At 30.3% G+C, this 20,568-nt stretch overlaps 2 protein-coding genes across 2 annotated transcripts; one reads left to right on the top strand and one right to left on the bottom strand.

The window, feature by feature from the left end:
- The first annotated feature begins 420 nt into the window (after positions 1 to 420).
- On the top strand, positions 421 to 2,917 carry LOC111198616 (bidirectional sugar transporter SWEET11-like). Its single transcript, XM_022687389.2, has 6 exons — positions 421 to 668; positions 795 to 831; positions 974 to 1,184; positions 1,267 to 1,428; positions 1,528 to 1,647; positions 2,360 to 2,917. The coding sequence occupies exons 1-6, from the start codon at positions 617 to 619 to the stop codon at positions 2,645 to 2,647; spliced, it is 870 nt and encodes a 289-aa protein (XP_022543110.2). The 5' UTR covers positions 421 to 616; the 3' UTR covers positions 2,648 to 2,917.
- A 1,594-nt stretch (positions 2,918 to 4,511) lies between these two features.
- On the bottom strand, positions 4,512 to 6,956 carry LOC111198615 (fatty alcohol:caffeoyl-CoA acyltransferase-like). The gene is made up of 2 exons (XM_022687388.2): positions 6,305 to 6,956; positions 4,512 to 5,590 (listed from the first exon to the last, which is right to left on the bottom strand). Exons 1-2 carry the CDS (start codon positions 6,734 to 6,736, stop codon positions 4,724 to 4,726), a joined length of 1,299 nt encoding a protein of 432 aa, XP_022543109.1. The 5' UTR covers positions 6,737 to 6,956; the 3' UTR covers positions 4,512 to 4,723.
- Positions 6,957 to 20,568: the final 13,612 nt, after the last annotated feature.

Below are 20,568 nucleotides of genomic sequence, written 5' to 3' on the forward strand. Positions count from 1 at the left end.
AACCGCATAATCACCATATGGTATAAAAATATTATATCCCTTAAAGAAATAAGAGAATTGGTCAAAACCTCATAATCGTAATTATCATTCTAGGGTTTTCCAATCAGAATTATGTTGTGTATATATGGATGCATAGGAAGAATCTAGACATAATCCTTTCAAAGAACGTGCCTAAATTGAGATTGACAAGCATTAATATTGTAACTAATTAGTACTATTTATTTCTTAAGCCAAAATCCAAAGCATTTAGTTTGGTAAGTGATTTGTTTTTGTACGTCAACATGTATACAATTTGGTAATGGATTAGCGTGTGAATTATTGTTATATGTCTATAGTATTCTTTTTTTCGTAGTGCAACTACAATGACACTAATGCTTCTAAAGATACTTTCTTCAAAATATTATTGTTCACACAAACATTTCACTTTTCTATCTCTCCCACACAAATCCCATTCCTCTCTTTCGCCCTAACCCTCTATATATACGTGAAGTCCTGGAAATGCTATGTTCGTGCCATCAGCTTTTACATTACGAGAAACACTTACAAATCTAAGTGAGAGCTCTCACCTTCTTCCTCCTAAAAACCCTAACCAGTCTATTTAAACCAAAAGAAAACCATGCCTCTCTTCGACACTCACAACACATGGGCCTTTGTCTTTGGTTTGATGGGTATGATACTAACACTTCTGTTCATTTCGTATATATATTGTTCATCAACAAGTTCTTTTTAAAAAAAAATCTAATTATAAAGATTATCGATTTTTAATACCATTTATGTTCTTTTATATTTTCCAGGGAATGTCATCTCCTTCTCCGTGTTCCTCTCTCCTGTGTAAGCTCTATTTACATCTTACCTCAACGTATATTTGATAAGCAAGACATAGTACTAATTTTCACGTGTTACTACTTCATATGTCTATGTATAACGATATTCTCCACTTTAATAATATTGAGATTACATGAAATGGATGCAGGCCAACGTTCTATAGGGTTTGGAAGAAGAAGACAACCGAAGGGTTTCAGTCTCTTCCTTACGTTGTGGCGCTCTTCAGTGCAACACTTTGGCTTTACTACGCAACACAGAAGAAAGATGTCTTCCTCCTCGTCACCATCAACTCCTTTGGATGCTTCATAGAAACCATCTACATCTCTATCTTCCTTGCGTACGCCCCCAAGAAAGCCAGGGTACCTTACTTCATATATGAATATGCGTATACAAGATCAAACCAATTAACTAACTAAAACACTTATTAATTAATGGATGCAGATGCTGACAGTGAAGCTGCTACTTCTTATGAACTTTGGAGGATTCTGCCTGATTCTCCTTCTATGCCAATTCTTGGCAAAAGGAACCACACGTGCCAAGATCATCGGAGGAATTTGTGTTGGATTCTCTGTTTGTGTTTTCGCTGCTCCCCTAAGCATAATTGTAAGCAATTCGAAAGAGCTAATCAACTGTATATAAAAAGAGAAGCGACTAATTAATATTTAGTTTCAATAATTAACATATTTATTATTTGAAACACAGAGGACGGTAATAAAGACAAGGAGTGTGGAGTACATGCCCTTTAGCTTATCCTTAACCCTTACAATCAGTGCTGTCGTGTGGCTCCTTTATGGTCTTGCTCTCAAGGACATCTATGTTGCTGTAAGCCAATTCTTCTCTATTTATGTATTTGTATATTAATTTGTACCATATTAAATGTATACATTTTTGCATAGATATTTATGTATGTACCATCTAGACACACGTAGAAACACACATACTCAGTTTAGATATTTACTGACCACCGTATTCGGTATTCCCCATAGCAGATCACATATGCTGAAATGGAAACAGTCAATAAAACTTTTTTTTGGCTATGAGAAAATGAATATATATGTTTTAACAATATTATCATGACTTCACAATCATAATCATAGTGTATATTACATGAAAGTGGATGCTTTTGTTTCTAATGAACCTGAGACTTTGAGGTTCTAATCATAGATAAAAAGAGATACGGTTCGCAAAAGATAAACAATTATAGAAAGTAAAACCCTTTGTTTGATATTGTCCTTTACGATAAAAAACTACAAAACATATTATAAAGACTCGCTTTATATTCCAAAGAAACATTAAAGAATTTCGCTTTTGCAAAAGAAATTTTAAATAAATTAGAATTCTTTTATCTTAATTGCTACATAGAAATTATATTTTGTACGTAACTTCTATCGGTGCCGCACAAGTTAGCCATAAACTTTACTTTTGTCATATATAACTTTGTTTTTACGTACTTTATTCATAAGTTATAAAGTGGAAAAGTGAGTGTATTAAATAATTATAATGTTATTGCCACTAAACAATTTTTTTTTTGCAGTTCCCTAATGTGATTGGTTTTGCCCTCGGTGCACTTCAAATGATACTCTACGTGGTTTACAAATACTGTAAAACGCCGCCGCATTTGGAAGAGAAAGAAGTGGAAGCTGCTAAGTTGCCGGAGGTGACCCTCGATATGCTGAAGCTAGGCACAGTGTCATCCCCTGAGACAATCACAGCCGTTCGTCAAGCGAAAAAGTGTACCTGTGGAAATGATCGGAGGGCTGAAATTGAAGATGGACAAAATGCTAAAAACGGCAAGCAGTCCTCTTCCGCAACAGCTACATGAACAATCGCGTTGACGACTATGCAATGTTGACTTTACCCCCAACTTGATATACCAACCACCACGTGTTCCCGTTATGCTGTCGTATTTTTCTGAGTTAATCAAGTGTGCGAAGTAGAGGATTAATTTCCCGGGATAATATATGCATTTTCGAATGTTATATATATTTTTCTGGAATTAAATTCTCCACTTCTTTTTAAAAATTTTATGTAATTACCTATTGGGGATATGTATATTTCCTATTTTCAGGTTTAACGAAAACTATCAAAATTATCTGTCGGCTGATTGTTTCAAGTAACATTATCATATATCATTATCTTGTGGTATTATTTTTTCTAGCCTCAATACTAACAAATGATATAAATGCTAGATGATTGCTCCCACAAGTACATATACTCAACATTGTTCAATATCAAAGGAAGAAAACGAGATCCAAGCGTCTCAGCTTTCAAATCCCAATGTTGTTACTCACAAAAGAGTAATTTAGCCCGGATGCAAGTATTCGTGGAATTAGATTTTGGACCTAAAACTTTTTTTGAGATACTCACGATTATAAAAAAAAAAGAGAGGAGTAATTTAGCCCCAAACTAACAAACTTCTATAATATTTTTTCAATTAATGGTCTTTGTTATATATATATATACCAATGATCGTTTACACTTCTACACTCAGTAGTCAGCTAATTCAGCAAAGTCCTCATTTCTTATAGCTTCACTATGGCCTTCATATGCTCTCAACTTCTTCTATCTCCAGATCATATGCTCTTCAAAAAAAAAAAAAAAAATATATATATATATATATATATATATATATATATATATATCAAACTTTGGAGAATCATTTTTCGAGTAACAAACACTGTCCTTGGATAGTTTTTACACTATACAATGTACTCAAAGAGAGCCACTAGGTAAGCCAATATCATTCAATGCATTCTCCCTCACAATCCGTTGATCCACACTTCTCTATATAGTGCGAGTTTCGGAGATTTATATAGTTTGTAAGAGCTTCTCCATTATGCTTCCATTACGCTCAAATCCCCATTTCACAGAAACTATATAGTGCAATAGGCTCATAAAAAAAAGAACGAACAAATAGAGAAGGAAAACGAAGCATATATCCTCATATTCACACAAAGATAACCAAATCCATATGTCCTGGAAACCATTAAAAACACGAAAGTGGGGATAGTGAGTTTTAATGAGATCCATCTCCATGGGACATCCACGCATCATTTAGCTTGTTTGTTATATTCCTTGAGTCCTTTCTAGCTGATACATTACCATCTTACTCTATGGAGTCGCAGATTACAAACAATCCATACAGAAACAAAAACAAGAGTATATATATCATCGACTGAACCTATGTCATGATAGTCATGGTTTGGTTTATTAAAACGATATAACTAATTTTGGTTTAGTCTCTGTAAACCAGAAACCTCTGCCTATACTAGAGGCTCCGGTGTAAACATTCTCTGATGATGGATAGCGAAATTCTTTTGGGTTGAATCTAATAATCCCGAAACTGAAACCTCAAGTCGAATTTTTATCTCTCTAACTTTGTATTGAATATAATTTTCCCAACTCAAAATAAATCTAGGAAAAATTGGGATTAATCAAACCGATCCGATCCAGACTAAACAAAAATAATCAATTTGAAAGACAAACCATACATTAATATGGTCTAAACATATATTTATGGTCTTTAACGAAACCTAACCGAGCCGAAATATAAAAAAATACTTAAATAAATAAAAGCATATTTTATTTTATGAAAATCAAATTTAAACCAAACCATCCATAATATTTTTGATTTTAACGTTAGAATGAATATTTATAAATGTAAAAATTTAAAAACTTATCCAAAATGACCTTAAAGCTGGAACAATACCATCTATATTAGTCATTACAACTGATTTCTTGTATTGACCAATCATTTTCTGAAATTACATAAAATTTAAATTGATATAAAGAACATGTATAAATAATAAATAGGCATCACTTTTCTTCTTATGATTGTAGATAATTAATTCATATGATAAATCATAATTTGGCTGTGAAAGTTATCATATAAATCTTTTCAAATCTTCATAAGCTCTTCAAACACTTTCATGGCAGAGGCAGGAAGTCCAAGGAACACATTGATACTCTTCATATCTTCGAGACCAGGTAAAAACAGGATCACTTCTCTCCCTGGTAAACCAACCGGTCCAGAGAAAACGGGTTCTCCCCATCCAAAATCCAGTTTATGTAGTGACAATCTTGACCACGACGTAATCAGAAGTGTTCCTGTCATACTCGGCCTATTCCGGTTAACCTCCAAGTAATCAATAGCCGATCTCATGAAACTGTCTGTAACCAAATCAACCACACTCTTAACTAGACCAACCGAACGAGAAAGAGGGTTCCCAACCAATTCTCCTGATGACGTCACCAAACCTGTTAACACAATCCCGTTCCCGCAATATCCTTTTGGGAGAGGAGGGATGAATCTAGACCGTCCATCAGCCGCGAAAAGAAGTTTAACTCGTTGGTCCTGTTTAAATCGTAGCGCTTCGCACCGTGATTTCCAAAGAAATCCGGTTAAAGCTTGAAATGTTGTAACCTTATTGTTACTATTAATATCTTCCTCATTTGTCATAGTCTTGAGCTTCTCTAGTTTTCGCGGTTCGAAGAGAAACGATTTGTAGACGAGTTTCTCTTCGTCGTAGAGTCTTCCAGTGCCAGAAATGTCTTCGATTTCGTCAAACTCGTTGTGTGGGAACTCGATTTTTGGTGGCTTTCTTGGTTGGAGAATGGCACGGTCCAAGAAAGGTGGCAGAGATAAAGGGAGGCCCTTTGCCGTCTCGCACCACGAGTTCAAGAATTCTGCAGCCGCCACTCCATCGAACATGTTGTGGCTCATGCCTAGTCCTAGGATAAAACCGCCACATTTGAAGTTTGTCACCTGAGTAATGAAACGGAACAAAAAAAAAAGGTTTAACATGTTTTTATTTCATCCAACATTTTAGAATCAATAATAAACAAAACAAATTAGGGTGTGGGAATGAAACAAAAGAACCTACTTATTTATTCTCACCATTGCTTAGTTAATTATTACCCCTGATTCTAACTTAGCACATAATGAGAGTGAGTGCGCACTTTCTGGTCCTAGCTTAATTATTAATGGGTAGTTAACGTTCAAACAGCTGATCATTTGTTACTATTTTAAGATATTTTAACAAAAGAAACATAGCTAGATGCATGTATATATGTTGTCACTTGTCAAAAAGGGTGTAATTTAACAATTTTGATAGCTGGTTTTCATATTGTTACACTATGTTATCTAATAAATTGAATTATCGAAAGCGACATATATATTCAAATCGCATTATTATACACTTTGGACAAAACCATTAAATACCATATGGCAAACTTATTCCTAACATTAAATATAAACATTGATTGATACTATAAAATGGCTAAAATAAAAAAAAAATGATCGTCAATATTAAATACGATGATAGCTAGCTACTCTGAGTCTGATGGGTGCTTATAGTTAAACATGTCCATGTCAGTTTAAATACGATGGTGGATGCCTCGAACCAACAACATCGTCTAACAAAACTCACAACGTATGGAGCAATAATTAATCAAGAGATCAGATCGATCGAAACCTTACCTGAACTACCACCGGTGGAATCTCAAGAATATTCCGGGCACCAGGAATGTCATAAACAAGTTCCTCGAGCATCTCCATTCTATTCTCAGAGATCGCCTCTTTGATCATCTCTATCCCACAATTAGTCTCAGCTTCTACCAGCACTGCTCCTTCTCCGGTGCAATTCACGGCGATCTTCCCTTCAGGGCTGATGGTCAGCCGTCCGGCCACAGGGTAATAATGAACAAGAACCTCAGAGAGAGATTTCTTTATCACATTGTAGGAATCTTGGTTAGTTTTTGACTTTGATTTGAAGTAATAAAACGTTTTGACCGTGACTGCTATGTTTTGATCGAGATTCGAGAGGTAGTAAAGACCTTTTGGAGTTTCAGACTTTGGAGTAACGAGTACAGGGTTTTTTCTGGTCACAACGAACTCGAATGAGCCGGCCATTTCAAGGGGTTTCGATTAATAAACGTTTAGTTAGAAGTTTTTGAATCCAATGCAGTGAGGAATGGAGAAAGATCAAGATATATGTATATATAGGCTACTTATTAAGGGGGTTTAAGTAGAGTTTAGGGTTTAGGTATCTCGTTTCGCAAGTGAAGATTGTAGATAACGAGTAAAACAGAAAGGCTTGACAACGACCATGAAAGCTCTGGCGACTTGAATACATTTTGTAGACTTTGGACGATTTATTGGATTTATTGAGTCTAATCGGTTAGTTGATCGATAGGAGTGATTTATAACAATAGGGTCATACTTGACGTAACGGGTCTATTATTATATAAAAAGTCAACGTTGGATCTTTCATTAATAATAATGAGGAGTTTTTATTAGGTTCAGAATAACTTGTTAGTAAATGATACAATCCTCTGATTACAAAGTCGGAGACTCGAAGTATCAAAGTATAATTGCATCAAGTAATTCACTGGTATAATAATAGCCAGATGTAGGCTATGGATGTTAAAAGCGGGACAAGTGTAACGCATGGCGGAAAGAGAGATGATGGGTCACCATTCAACCAATTTTACTGCCATTGTTTTTAATAAATAAAATAATCATAAATTGTAAAAGAAGAAGGTGCGGGATAAATTTTATTGTAAACCACAGTTGAATCTGAAAAGAAAAATAAAATAAAATGTGATTAGTCACTTTTGTAATAAAAATACTTTCAAAATTATATTAAAAATTATATTAAATCACAGATGTAATCACTACTATCTTGTCCATATAATATACCTACATTGAAGTTAAAATGTATACTATTTAATTAACAAAATTAAAAAACTAACAATATTTTTTTTCAAAAAAATAATAATTATACCAGTACTTAATTATAATTTAGTATAAATTTAATAACTAAGTGCTGAAACCTAACGGTAGCGGTTCTCGTTTAAACTATCTTATCTAACGATTTTGTTGTTTTGTATCTCCGTATTGATTGAAAACTATTCTAGTAATTCATTATTTTAGGTATTTTGACTTATAAATAAAATTTTAAATTATTTTATTATTTCAAAACTAAATTTAATTAAAATTTATAAATATATAAAATATATTATATAAATTTAGGTACCTATTCGGTTCTCAGCTTGGTTCTGTTTTGGTTTTCGATTTAATTCAGGTTCGGTTGTTGGCCTTTTTGGTTCTAGAAATATAGGATCCACTAGTATAATTGATATGATCCAAACCCAAACGAGCCTCGTTTTTAGTTCGGTTTAGTTCCAGATAAATGTGCCATGCCTAACTACAATTTTAAAATTTCAAATACAATATTTCAGATGAGGAAATATGTGAATATGACTTGTAAATGTTTATAGATATATAAAAGATTTTGATAAATAAAATAAAATAGTTGTTTAAGTTATATTTGTATCACTGATACCTTAATTTACATATATAAATTAATAAAATATTTTCAGATATTTTAATTTATTTTTTTTAAAGACAGCTAGCGCAATTACAATTTTTAAGCCCAAAATAATTGGCTATATATATATATATCTCAATAATAGCTTATTAAATTTTATATTTGAGATATATAAAATAAGTTTTAAAATAAAATTTATATTTTTAAAAGTTATATTAGTATCACTGATTTTTTAGTTTGTAAACTATAAATATATTATATGTATCCTGCAGTTATATTATTTATTGTACATGTCACAATTTATATTTTGTTTTGAACTACTTTTTAGATGAATCGCAGTTGTTCTCTTATACAACTCGCAGTTAAATCGTACCAAAATATCCAATATGCTTGTCCTGTACCGCTCAATTCATTATTACCATTCGGAGAATTAGACCTTGAACAACGCAGGGTGGGATGAGAATATGTTACCGTTCACCTTCTTCTTTTCTATTGATTTTCATAAACGAAATAATGATTAATTAAAACTAGATCTCGATCCGCGCAACTGCACGGGTTTTTGTTTTCATTTATTTTATATAAACATTTTGTTTTTAATTCTAAATTGGTATATATTATAATACATATGTGTCTATAAATTTGTAAAACATAATAAGTTTACGGTATATTTTTTCATTGAATAGATTGTTTCAAACTTTCACATGTATTTGTATCTTCTTCTATATATATTTTTGGATTATTATTTCATTATTAAAATCGTAACTATATATATAAAGATTAGTAAAATATTGTTTTATTGTCATATTCTAAAATATTGTAACATTTCACAAATTTCAAAAGTTTTTTAAAAATTAAACTTTTCGCTTTATAGATTTATATTATCGAGTAAATAATTAAATATTTAGTTTTTTAAAAACTTTTTAAATAAACTACATAGTTTAAATTTTGTTTTCATTAGTTCAAGGTAGTAAAGATTAATCATTGTTAGATAATATCATTTTTATTATTTAAAAAAAATCTTTATAATTTTAAAAGTTAACATCGATAATTTAAATAATTAATAAGAAGGTAAAATGGTGTGTGTGTGTGTTTTTACTGTTAGAGAACTATTTTTAAAAAGAATATTTTGGTTAATATTACACAAAATATGAAAAATATTAACTATATCTTAATAGCAAACTGAATTTCATATTATATTCAAACATAGGCATATTTCAAATTTTTTTGAGAAATTGACACAAATACCACATTCATAGTACCACTTTTCATGTTATACTAATCACTTTTACCCTCATTTTTAATGAAGGATAAAAGACACTTATACCCCTATAATTTTTGGAATATGAAATTTAATATTCTAATAAATATATAAATAAATACTTAAAAATATAAAAAAATTAAAAAATAGTTTCAAACATAATTTTTGATTTTAAAAAAAAAATTGAAAAAAATAAGAAAAAAAATTTCAAAGAAAATCAATTCAAAAAACATTTATATAAAAGTTCGAATTTAAAAGAGTATAATTCGAAAACATGAAAAAAATATTTTTTTTTATTTTTTTATTTAAATAATGATTTATTATATATATAGATAACAAGTGTATAAGAGTCTTTTGCCATTAGAAGAAGATATTTTTGAAAATGTCTCTTTAGTGGTGGTAAAGATGAAAAGTAGTTTCATGAAAGTGGTAAACATAAAATTTCCCCAATTTGTTTTCATAGTTTTTTGATTTATAAATTTCGTATAAGCTTGAAAGACATATATTAAAACATTTAGAAACAAAATTTTAAATCTTTTGATCAATTTTTTAAATATATTATGATAAACTTTTAAAATTTACCCAAAATAATTGCAACTTTCATAAATAAATTTTTCAAATACATATATATCCTATTTTATTTTTGGCTTGTAAAATAATAAGATCGTTAAAACAATAGCAGATTTAGAATTTGATGATACAATATTTAGAATAAATAAATCAGTAAATATATATATATATATATTTTTTTTATTAAATAGAAACTTGCTTAAATTATATTAATCACTGATTTTTTAATTTTTTAAATATAAATATAATTTATGTTTCCCGAAATTACACTATTCATTATACATTTTAAAGACAACTAGTGTAATTATAATTGTTTTGATAAAAACAATTGTCTCTAAATCTTAGTAATAAAAAATTTAATTAAATATTTCAGATATATAAATCATTTTTTTAAAATACATTTTTATAAATATATTAATATTAATGATTTTTAGTTTGTAAAAATATAAATATATTATATATATCCCATAGCATGCGTTTTACTTATACAAATTGCAGCTAAACCGTACCGCTGTATATAATCCGCTTATCACGGACCGCTCAATCCGCTGTTATCATTCGAAGCCATAGGTGAAAAGATAGTCAAAAGGTGTGGTTAGATATATTTTTATACATCGCTACTAGCTTTGTTAAAAAAATTTTTTTTTTATATTTTTAATTCTTAAAAATGCAAAAAACATAAATATGCAAAATCACATATCTCATAAGCAAATTATCTGTCTTGTAGGGTGTTGTTTGAGTGTCAATACTCATTTACGTTACCTTTTTTTACAGATTTTAAGCAATCATATTATCTAATAATAATATTAGGCGGGGTTATTGGGAGATGAATTTGTGTAGAGTTTGTAAATTTTAAGAGTTGATAGATTTTAAAAGTTACATGTGTATTGTAAAAATTTTATATGCATTGACTTATAAAATTTGATCATAACTTTTTAGATTAGTATAGCTTTTCATGAATTTATATAACTTCTTTTCAATCATTTTTTTATAAAGTAAATATATAATTTATTTTATTTATAATCATATAACATGATTATTTTTTTTTTCGAAATAAAATAATAATAATGATACATACACAATTGGGATATTCTCTTAAATAGCTCTTTTGATTTTTTGTTATGAAGAGAGTCCTCAAGGAGGATAATGACCCAAATATATTTCATGAAATTGCAAAAGACTATTTTACCCCTTACCTTATAGATATATAAATAATAAAAATGAAAAATAAAAAAAGTTGCTTTGTAAATTTTAAATTATATATATTCAAATTTAAACTTTTTCATAATTTTTTTTAAAAATAGTTTTTTTCAAAAAATAATCAAATTTTCTTTTTTCAAATTTTCAAATTTTGTTTTTGCAAATTTTCTTTTTTTTTAAAAAAAACTTTCTTTTTCAAATTCGGAAATGCTTTTTGAAACTATTTTTCAAATTTTATTTGAAACTTTTTAATATTTATAAATATGATTATATATATTCAAAATGATAACACAATATAAAAATAATTATATATTCAAAAATTTAAAAGTACATAAAATGTTATGGATTATAGTTTGGACATATAATTTGGATTTAATGTGCAATAGATATTTGGTAAGAGTAACTATTTTGTTTTCCAATTTTTTTTATCACATGGATTTCGAAAATCACATGGATACATATGATATTTGAAAGTTGAGTCTTTTGAATAAAAGTAAATAGAATTTATCTTCCAATAACACTAGATTTAGTTAGAATTAGAGAATCAATAATAAGTAAACTTTTTGAATAATAAGGGATTTGAATAGATTTTGAAAATTCTTAAACCAATAATGGATTCTATTAAAATTTTTGAAATCCAAGAACAAATAACAAAGGAATCTCAAAATTTTCTAAGTATATGAGAATTCATTTACCAATCCCCCCCCCGCCCCCCTCCACCCCTTAGTTTATATTTCTACATGTGTATTTAGTTCATAATTTCTTTTTATAATTCAGATTTTCTTAAGAGAAACTCTCTCAAAATTACCTAAAAGATCTTTATTCATTATAGTATATTTAATAAAAATTATCAACATTATAATAATTATTTATTTATTTTTTTGACAGCAACATTATTGTCATCGCGTAATGTTTTGCCTATATTATTTTCCGATCTGGTATTCTATAATTTTATAATTATTATAAAAAAACATTATAATAATTATAAAATTATTGAATAAATATTCAATAGTAAATTTTGATATTGATTTCAACATTTTTTATTTTTTAATTTATTTAAAGACAACTAGCACTATTATAATTTTTTTTAAGTAAAATAAGATATCAGCTATAAATTTCAGTAATAATATTTCAGATTTATAAAATATTTTTAAATAAAAATTATATTTTTAAAAATTATATTACTACTACTGACTCTCTTTTTTGACATCCTACTACTGACGTTTTAGTTTGTATAATATAAATATATTATATGTATCCTCTAGTTACACTATTCATTATATATATCACCATTCAGATTGCGTTTTGAACCGGTTATTTTATACAAACTGCAGCTGTTCTGCAATATGTATTTCTACTATATAAACCGTAGATAGACCGTACCCTAATATATAATCCGCTTGTCCTGCACTACTCAATCATCGGTTACCATTCGGAGTAGAAACACTTCATTTTAAATCGGAACGAAAGATGCAAAACTTAGTATCAGATTTCTCTATTTTAAATCGGAACCGGAGGATCCAAAAATTATAGAAAGTTTACCTTTGAGTCCGAACTATATAACTGACATAGATGGTTGGCACTTCACCAAAAATAGGAAATATGTGGTTAAATTTGGCTATCATGTAGAGAGAATGTACCCATATATAGAGAAGACGTTTCAAGTTTATGGTCCAGATGTGACTGCTCTTAAGGCTTTTTGTTGGAAAGTTAAGTATCCACCTAAGATTAAGCATTTTTTTGTGGCAAATAGTATCAAGATGTATCTCGGTAAAGGACAGTCTACGGGCGAGAGGGATTCAAGGGGATACACAATGTTCACGATGTGGCGCAGAAGTGGAATCAGTAAATCATGTGTTCTTTAAATGTTTTCTGTCAGTCCAAGTTTAGGCTCTCTCACAGATCCCATCGAATATTAATGTTTTTTCTACGCAATCGTTTTTTGCAAATATGATCATTTATTTTGGAGAGTGTCTCCGCCAAAGTCTAATCATCAATTTTCCTAGATTTTATGGTACATTTGAAAATGTCAAAACAATATGGTTTTCAGTAATACCATTTATGATCCAGAGATACCTTGCAATTGGCAAAAACTGAATAAAGTATTTGGATTGAGGCACATACAACTCTTTCACAAAGGGTCGCCCAACATAGAGAATGAGGTTCAGATATTTTACCCAACATATCGGGTCAAAGGTGCTTTACGGATGAGTCTTGGAAAGACCAGGATCCTTTCTCATGATAAGGTTTGTATAGTACATTAGAAGATTTCAACGGCTTGATGGGAGAAAGAAATGCGAGAGCCAATATCTCTCTTCTTCATTCAGAGATAGAAGTCCTTATCTAGGAAATGAAAAGTATGATGAATTTAAGACAGTTTCATGTGATGTTTGCAATGGATTATTCTCCATTGGTGAAGATGGTTTCAAAATCAGCAGAATGGCCTTTATTTGCAACTTATCTAAAAGATATTCAACACTTGAAAGAGAGTTTTAATCACTCAGAGATCATCCATGTATGAAGAATGCATAATACAAAAGCGAACAGTCTGGCAGTAGTGCGAAAAAACAACTGTCTTTCGTTGTTCATATGGATTTTGAATTACCAGGGTGGTTTACATAGTCTTAATTGAGTCTGTTTATGTTGATTACAAAAAAACAAAAAAAATGAAAACCATAATAACTTACTGTTTTCATCAAAATTTAAAAATTTGATCTGAAATGCAAAATATCAAACGAAAAGAAAAGTTTATATATTGCATTTACGCTGCCTTGCAAGAATCTTTTTGTATATTAGTAGTTAATTTTAGAATTAAATGATTATTATCCTAATCTTTTCACTGTAATTTTAATCATAAGTATGTCTATATGACTCTTTAATATAAATTTAATAATTTAAAAAATCAAACATTTAGTTTTCCTTTTTGATTCAATTAAAAAAAACATTTAGTTATTTTGCTGATCCAAAAATAAATCGGCAACAAAATAATTTTTTGAGTAATATTAGCAGATCCGGCTCTTACCCATGGCAACATGGCATTTTCCATGGGTCTATAAAAAACTTTTGTGTTGTTTTAAAGGTCCATTCAATCTATAAAAATTATCAAAAAAATTTATAATAAGTAAATTGAATTTACTTATTAAAAACAAAACAATAAAAAATCTATATTTTCACCATTAGTTTTGAGATACTTTTTTTTCTTATTTGTCTCAGGTCTTAGAGCTTAAGTTAAAAAGAAATATAGAAAATATTTATAAAAAGGTTTATATTTCGTGTTTCGTCCAAGGCTATTATATTAGTTAAGACGGTACTGAATATTAGTACCGGTAACTAAAGTATTTTCTATATATCTCTGACGTATATTTCAAATTCAATTTTGATAGATATGCATATTATTATCTTATACTCTATTAATGAGCTGTAATGATATGAACATCCAACAGCCAAGTCCAAAACTAAATGCGTAACACCAAAACATAAACATATACATTCATGCTTTGGTGTATAAGTTGTAAGTAAGACGTTAAGAATCCAAATGCAAACTTTGAAGCATACTGATCTAATTAAAAAAAAAATTGAGTCGACCTCAGAGTTTGACCAGACAGCAATCAAGTTACCATCCCACTGATATAATTAGATCTTAGAGCTTAAGTTAAAAAGAAATATAGAAAATATTTATAAAAAGGTTTATATTTCGTGTTTCGTCCAAGGCTATTATATTAGTTAAGACGGTACTGAATATTAGTACCGGTAACTAAAGTATTTTCTATATATCTCTGACGTATATTTCAAATTCAATTTTGATAGATATGCATATTATTATCTTATACTCTATTAATGAGCTGTAATGATATGAACATCCAACAGCCAAGTCCAAAACTAAATGCGTAACACCAAAACATAAACATATACATTCATGCTTTGGTGTATAAGTTGTAAGTAAGACGTTAAGAATCCAAATGCAAACTTTGAAGCATACTGATCTAATTAAAAAAAAAATTGAGTCGACCTCAGAGTTTGACCAGACAGCAATCAAGTTACCATCCCACTGATATAAAGCTTCCGGGCTTGGGTAAGTTTAAACCAGTTGTATATTAAAAATATTTTGAAGTTGATATTTTTAATGGTTGAACAAAACGAGAGAAAATCAGGATCCCTTACATTTCAACAAAATTATGGAGGAAAACGAAACATGAGCCCGAATATCACTTTTACGTGTCCACTACGTGACCTCGGGATTCTCTTCAAAGAATGGCCTTGTTCGGTAGGGTGTCTGTCGCTGTGATCAATTTCGGCTATTAAAATTATAAAACATTAATATAGGCAAAAGAAATGGTGGAGAATATAAGGTGTCGGCATGTCGCTGCTGTGTTTACTTGTCACAGGAGCTGCTGGGTGTTGACTGTGTCCCTATGAAAAAAAAAGACAATTAAAATGATGACTTCTGATCGTGAACGTACCCCTGCGAGTGTTACTTTTTACGTACTCGAGCAAGAAGACAGTTATATTTTTTCTGCTAAATAAGACAATTATATTTTTGTTTACTAATTGCTGAAGATGTCGAGCACGTCGGCTTTATCTTGAGATCTTATAAAAGGCAAGATTAAAAGATATATAGGTTGAAGAGGATAGGATATGATTGGCTTGTTATATCCTACAAGTAGTCGATAGCCGATCTCATGAAACTGTCCATAGCTAACTCGACCACTCTCTTAACTAGGCCAACCGAAGGAGAAAAAGGATTTCCAACCGGGAGAGGTGAGATGAATCTCGACTGTTCACCAGCCATAAACAGAAGCTTAACTAGTTGGTCTGGCTTAAACAATAGCGCCTCACACTATGATTCATGGTGGTTCTAGGCACAGCTGAATAAAACATTTACATTGGTTCCTAAATTTCAAAGAGTTCTTTTTTCAACAAATTTTAAAAGTTACTATAGATAAGTCACATGGCTACGAAATTATAAGAATTTTTAATTAATTTAAAAAATATTTATAGTCCCTAAATCTCATATCTGACCTGCTGTGATTTAAAGACACGTTTGTGACATTTGCAAATCAAAACCAGATGCCTTTATTCCACTCCTTTCTAGGCTGAACTGAACGCATAATTCTCCTTTTTCGCATAACTAGAGCTGTAAAATGGTGGGCTATCCAATGAGCATCCATGTCCACATACATTTGGGCTTCTATTAATGTCCATATTTCTAGGTGGACTTTAAATGATCAAAATTTAGAAACCAATTAATCTATGGGTTTTTATGCGGCATAATTTCCTTTGTTTTGAACTACATCAAATATTTCTCCTCTGTACTTTCCATCACTTCCCTCTTTGGATTATGCTCATCTAAGGCAATTTAAGTGTCAGTGAGTGATTTGTCATTTATACATACTATTCTTACGCACATTTGTTCTTTCTTTCTTTGATAATATCTTGATTTGTTTTTCACAACTTACATTATCATTTGACACATTTTTGCATATTCTGGTAATCTTTAAAAATAGAAAAACTATTAACAAACTGAAAAGTGAAAACCACAAGAAGTGACTGTTAATTTTGTTGATGTATTAGTACGCAGAGTACTTATTAGTACGCAGAGTACTACATGAGGTAGTACATAACGTGTTGTATGAAGCTTGAGCTATATTGGAGTTGTGTATTGATTGTTTGAATTTGAAAATGAAAGAGAATATATGTGTGAAGATAAATGGAGGTTTTCTATTAAGCAAAAGAGAGTTTGATTGAAAAGGAAGTTTGTAATTAAGGGAAAAAGAAGATTTTCTTAAAAGGAAAAAGAATATGAACAAAGAGATTTGGAGATCTTTACTTGGGGAAGAGAGCCACAAAATTTATTTAGTATAAGTAAGTTGGGGAACTTTGTATGAGATCAACAAAAAGAAAAGGGGAAAATCGCATAAAAAACCTTGAAAGTGTCACTTACTAGCACTTTAAACCTTGAACTTTTTTCACTATCACTTTTAACCTTCAAAGTGACATTTTTATCATAGAAAACCTCCAAAGAAGAAAAATGACCTGTTGAACAGGTTAAAAACAATTTTTTTTTTCAAAAAATAATTATTTAATTAATAAATAAACAAAAAAATTAATAAAAATCGAAAAATTAAACAAAAAACTCATAAATTAAAAAAAAAGTGAGAAAAATAAATAACGATTTAGAAAATTAAATAAAAAATAACTAAACATTCAAAAATAAATAAGAACAAATTAAAATAGAGAAAAAATAATAATAAATTTCAAAAATTCAAAATTCAAAAAAGTCTTTTTTTTTTCATTTCAAATAAAATGTCGGAAATTATCATTGGAGATATGCCAAAAATCGTCATTGGAGATATGTCGGAAATAACGGTTTTTGGCATATCTCCAATGATACGGTTTTTGACATATCTCCAATGATAATTTCTGACATTATATTTGAAAATGAATGTTGAATTTTCATTTTTTTTTTGAAATTTATGATTTTTTTTATTTTTCTCCATTTTAAATTGATCTTATTTATTTTTTAAATTTTTTTGTTATTTTTTATTTAATTTTTTAAATGTTTATTTATTTTTTGAATTTTTTGAATTCATGAGTTTTTTGTTTAATTTTTCGATTTTTATTAATTGTTTTGTTTATTTTATTAATTAAATAATTATTTTTTGAAAAAAAAACTGTTTTTAACCTGTTCAGCCGGTCATTTTTTTTCTTTGGAGGTTTTTTATGATAAAAATGTCACTTTGAAGGTTAAAAGTGTTAGTGAAAAAAGTTCAAGGTTTAAAGTGCTAGTAAGTGACAGTTTCAAGGTTTTTTATGCGATTTTCCCAAAAGAAAAGTATTTTTAGAAAAATAGATTTTATTACTTGTATGTGAGTGAAACATAAAGGACAAAGGAGATAGAGTTTTTTGGATCATCTGTTAAATCATAGAAACGTGTGAGACTCGTATTTTACTTATTAAGTAAGACTTGTAAGTTTAGTTGAAAAGATCTAGTAAAGACGTATTTCTTTGTTGTAAATTTTTTGTGTTCATATGCCGTAGTACTTCTTAACACAACTCTCGTATGACTCTATATTAGACCCATTTTGCACTTTCAATTGGCATCAGAGGAGGTTATCTAAGTAACTGGTGAAGATCTTGAAGGCAAGATGAATGATATAGTACATGAATTTATACTTGATCCTGAACACTATGGGCATTGGAAAGTGAAGATGAAAGCAAGCTTGCAAAATATTGATATTGATGTTTGGGTATCAGTGGAAGATGGCTATGAAGTTTCCAAGATAGTAGATAAGGATGGTGTTGTAATCAACAAACCATTGGCTAAATGTACAAAGAGTGAGAAGGAGATGTCAAGATATTTCACAAAGGCTTTATCTTGTATTTTTACATCAGTCAAAAAAAACATCTCGTCTGATTCAAGAATGCAAAAGAAGCGTGGGATATTCTCCAATTACAAGGAACCGAAAAGGCTAAGAGTTCAAAGATGATTTTTTTTTCAAATCAAAATTTGAGAACTTGAAGATGGAAGAAAGAAATATCTTGTATTTTTACATCAGTCAAAAAAAACATCTCGTCTGATTCAAAAATGCCAAAATGCAAAAAAAGCGTGGGATATTCTCCAATTACAAGGAACCGAGAAGGCTAAAAGTTCAAAGATGATTTTTTTTTTCAAATCAAAATTTGAGAACTTGAAGATGGAAGAAAATGAATCTGTATCAGATTTTAATTCTCAACTTAATGCGTTAGCACAAGAAGCTGGTGCTCAAATTTTGCCATACTGGGTGGAGTACTTAGGCTATATAATTTGGCTATAGAAATTGATCCAAAAAAAAAAGTGTTGTCATCGTTAAAGAGACGCATGTGTTTTTAAGATTGACAGTCTTTTAAAAACATTTTTCACTGTTGGATAAGGACCAGTTGGAGTTGTACAATAACACTCAAAAAGCTTATAATAAGCTCAAACGTGCAATGATGACAACACATTTGGTACCGTTCTTACCCAAAATTTTAAATCTTTTGTCACTTAATTAGAACTTCAAGCTTTAGTTGTTATTCCAAAGTACACATGCAAATCAAAAATACATTGAAATTTATAAATTTTTATAAATGTTATTAGATTTATAAACGTTTATAAATATTACTAGATTTATAAATTTTTATAAATAAGATGATTACTTTTTTTTTCTTTCACAACTTAATCGTAGTTTGATAAAAGCTTGTTTGAGCAATTTCCTAAACACAAAATTTCACCTCTATAATGGTATATGTAGTTTTTGGACGTCTATTTAGAAGATACAACTATCAATCTCAATAGAACACATCTGTACAAAGACCCTAACAAACTATACTCTGAATTTTCTTTCAGAACTTTGTTATGGAGAAGAAGAAGATCAAATCCAATTGATTCTTAGTTATCTTCTCTATATTTTCTCGTATGGCACTTGATCGCTTCATATATTGTCTCAAGTGGTGCCTTTAATCAACGCACACGTTAACTTAACTTAAGCGGTGCCTTTTTTTTGTCAAATAATCATTCCAAGGGATACACCCATAATGTTTGACCAAAGGTCAGGTAGCAAAAACAAACACCGAAACAGAGCGATCACCAATAGGTAAGTGAAAGAGGCCCAAAACAAAGGGCAAACACAAAAAATCTAACGACTCAGAGAGGAGTCTAACATCAAAACAAAAGGCCTGACCACAAGAAGAGTAAAGTTCACTGGTCCTGACCGGTTGTTACAGCCTCCAAAAGGATGAGAGAACTCAGCCAACTCGGACCACCCGACGCCACATAGGATTGAAGGCGAAGATCTCTTGTCACACTTGTTGCAACTTCAGAGGCAACCCTATTACAAGTATGATGGACATATACATGAAATGATAATTACATGCATTATACAGGAGAGCGCGTATGTTGTTAAGCACCTGCCAGTACCTAGGCAGCCTTATAGAGTTGGTGATAAGCTCATAAACTTCTTTAGATGAGATCTCCAGGATCACCTTCTTCATCCGAAGGTTTTTCAACGATTCAATAGCCCAGAACAGTGCCAATAACTCTGCTTCCAATAACGAATTGACCCCTGAGTACGACCTTCTACTATGAGACACAGCTTGACCTTTAGAGTCTCGAGTAATCCAAGAAGCTCCACTGATCCTAGCATCTCCGTCCCATGAGGCATCAACATTGCACTTTTCCATGTTACAGGGGGGAGGTTTCCACCTTTCCACAGCAACTACCGCTCCTCGAGGGCAACTCAGATCACCAGACTGTGCAGACTGAGCGTGAAACCAGCTAGAGGTGTCTTCTTGTGCCTTATTGAAGATCACCTCAGCCTCAGCCCTCGTGTTCTCGAAACAGAAAGCATTCCTAGCTTTCCAAATCTG

The sequence above is a fragment of the Brassica napus genome, chromosome A6 (genome assembly GCF_020379485.1).
Source record: "Brassica napus cultivar Da-Ae chromosome A6, Da-Ae, whole genome shotgun sequence".
Taxonomy (NCBI): domain Eukaryota; kingdom Viridiplantae; phylum Streptophyta; class Magnoliopsida; order Brassicales; family Brassicaceae; genus Brassica; species Brassica napus.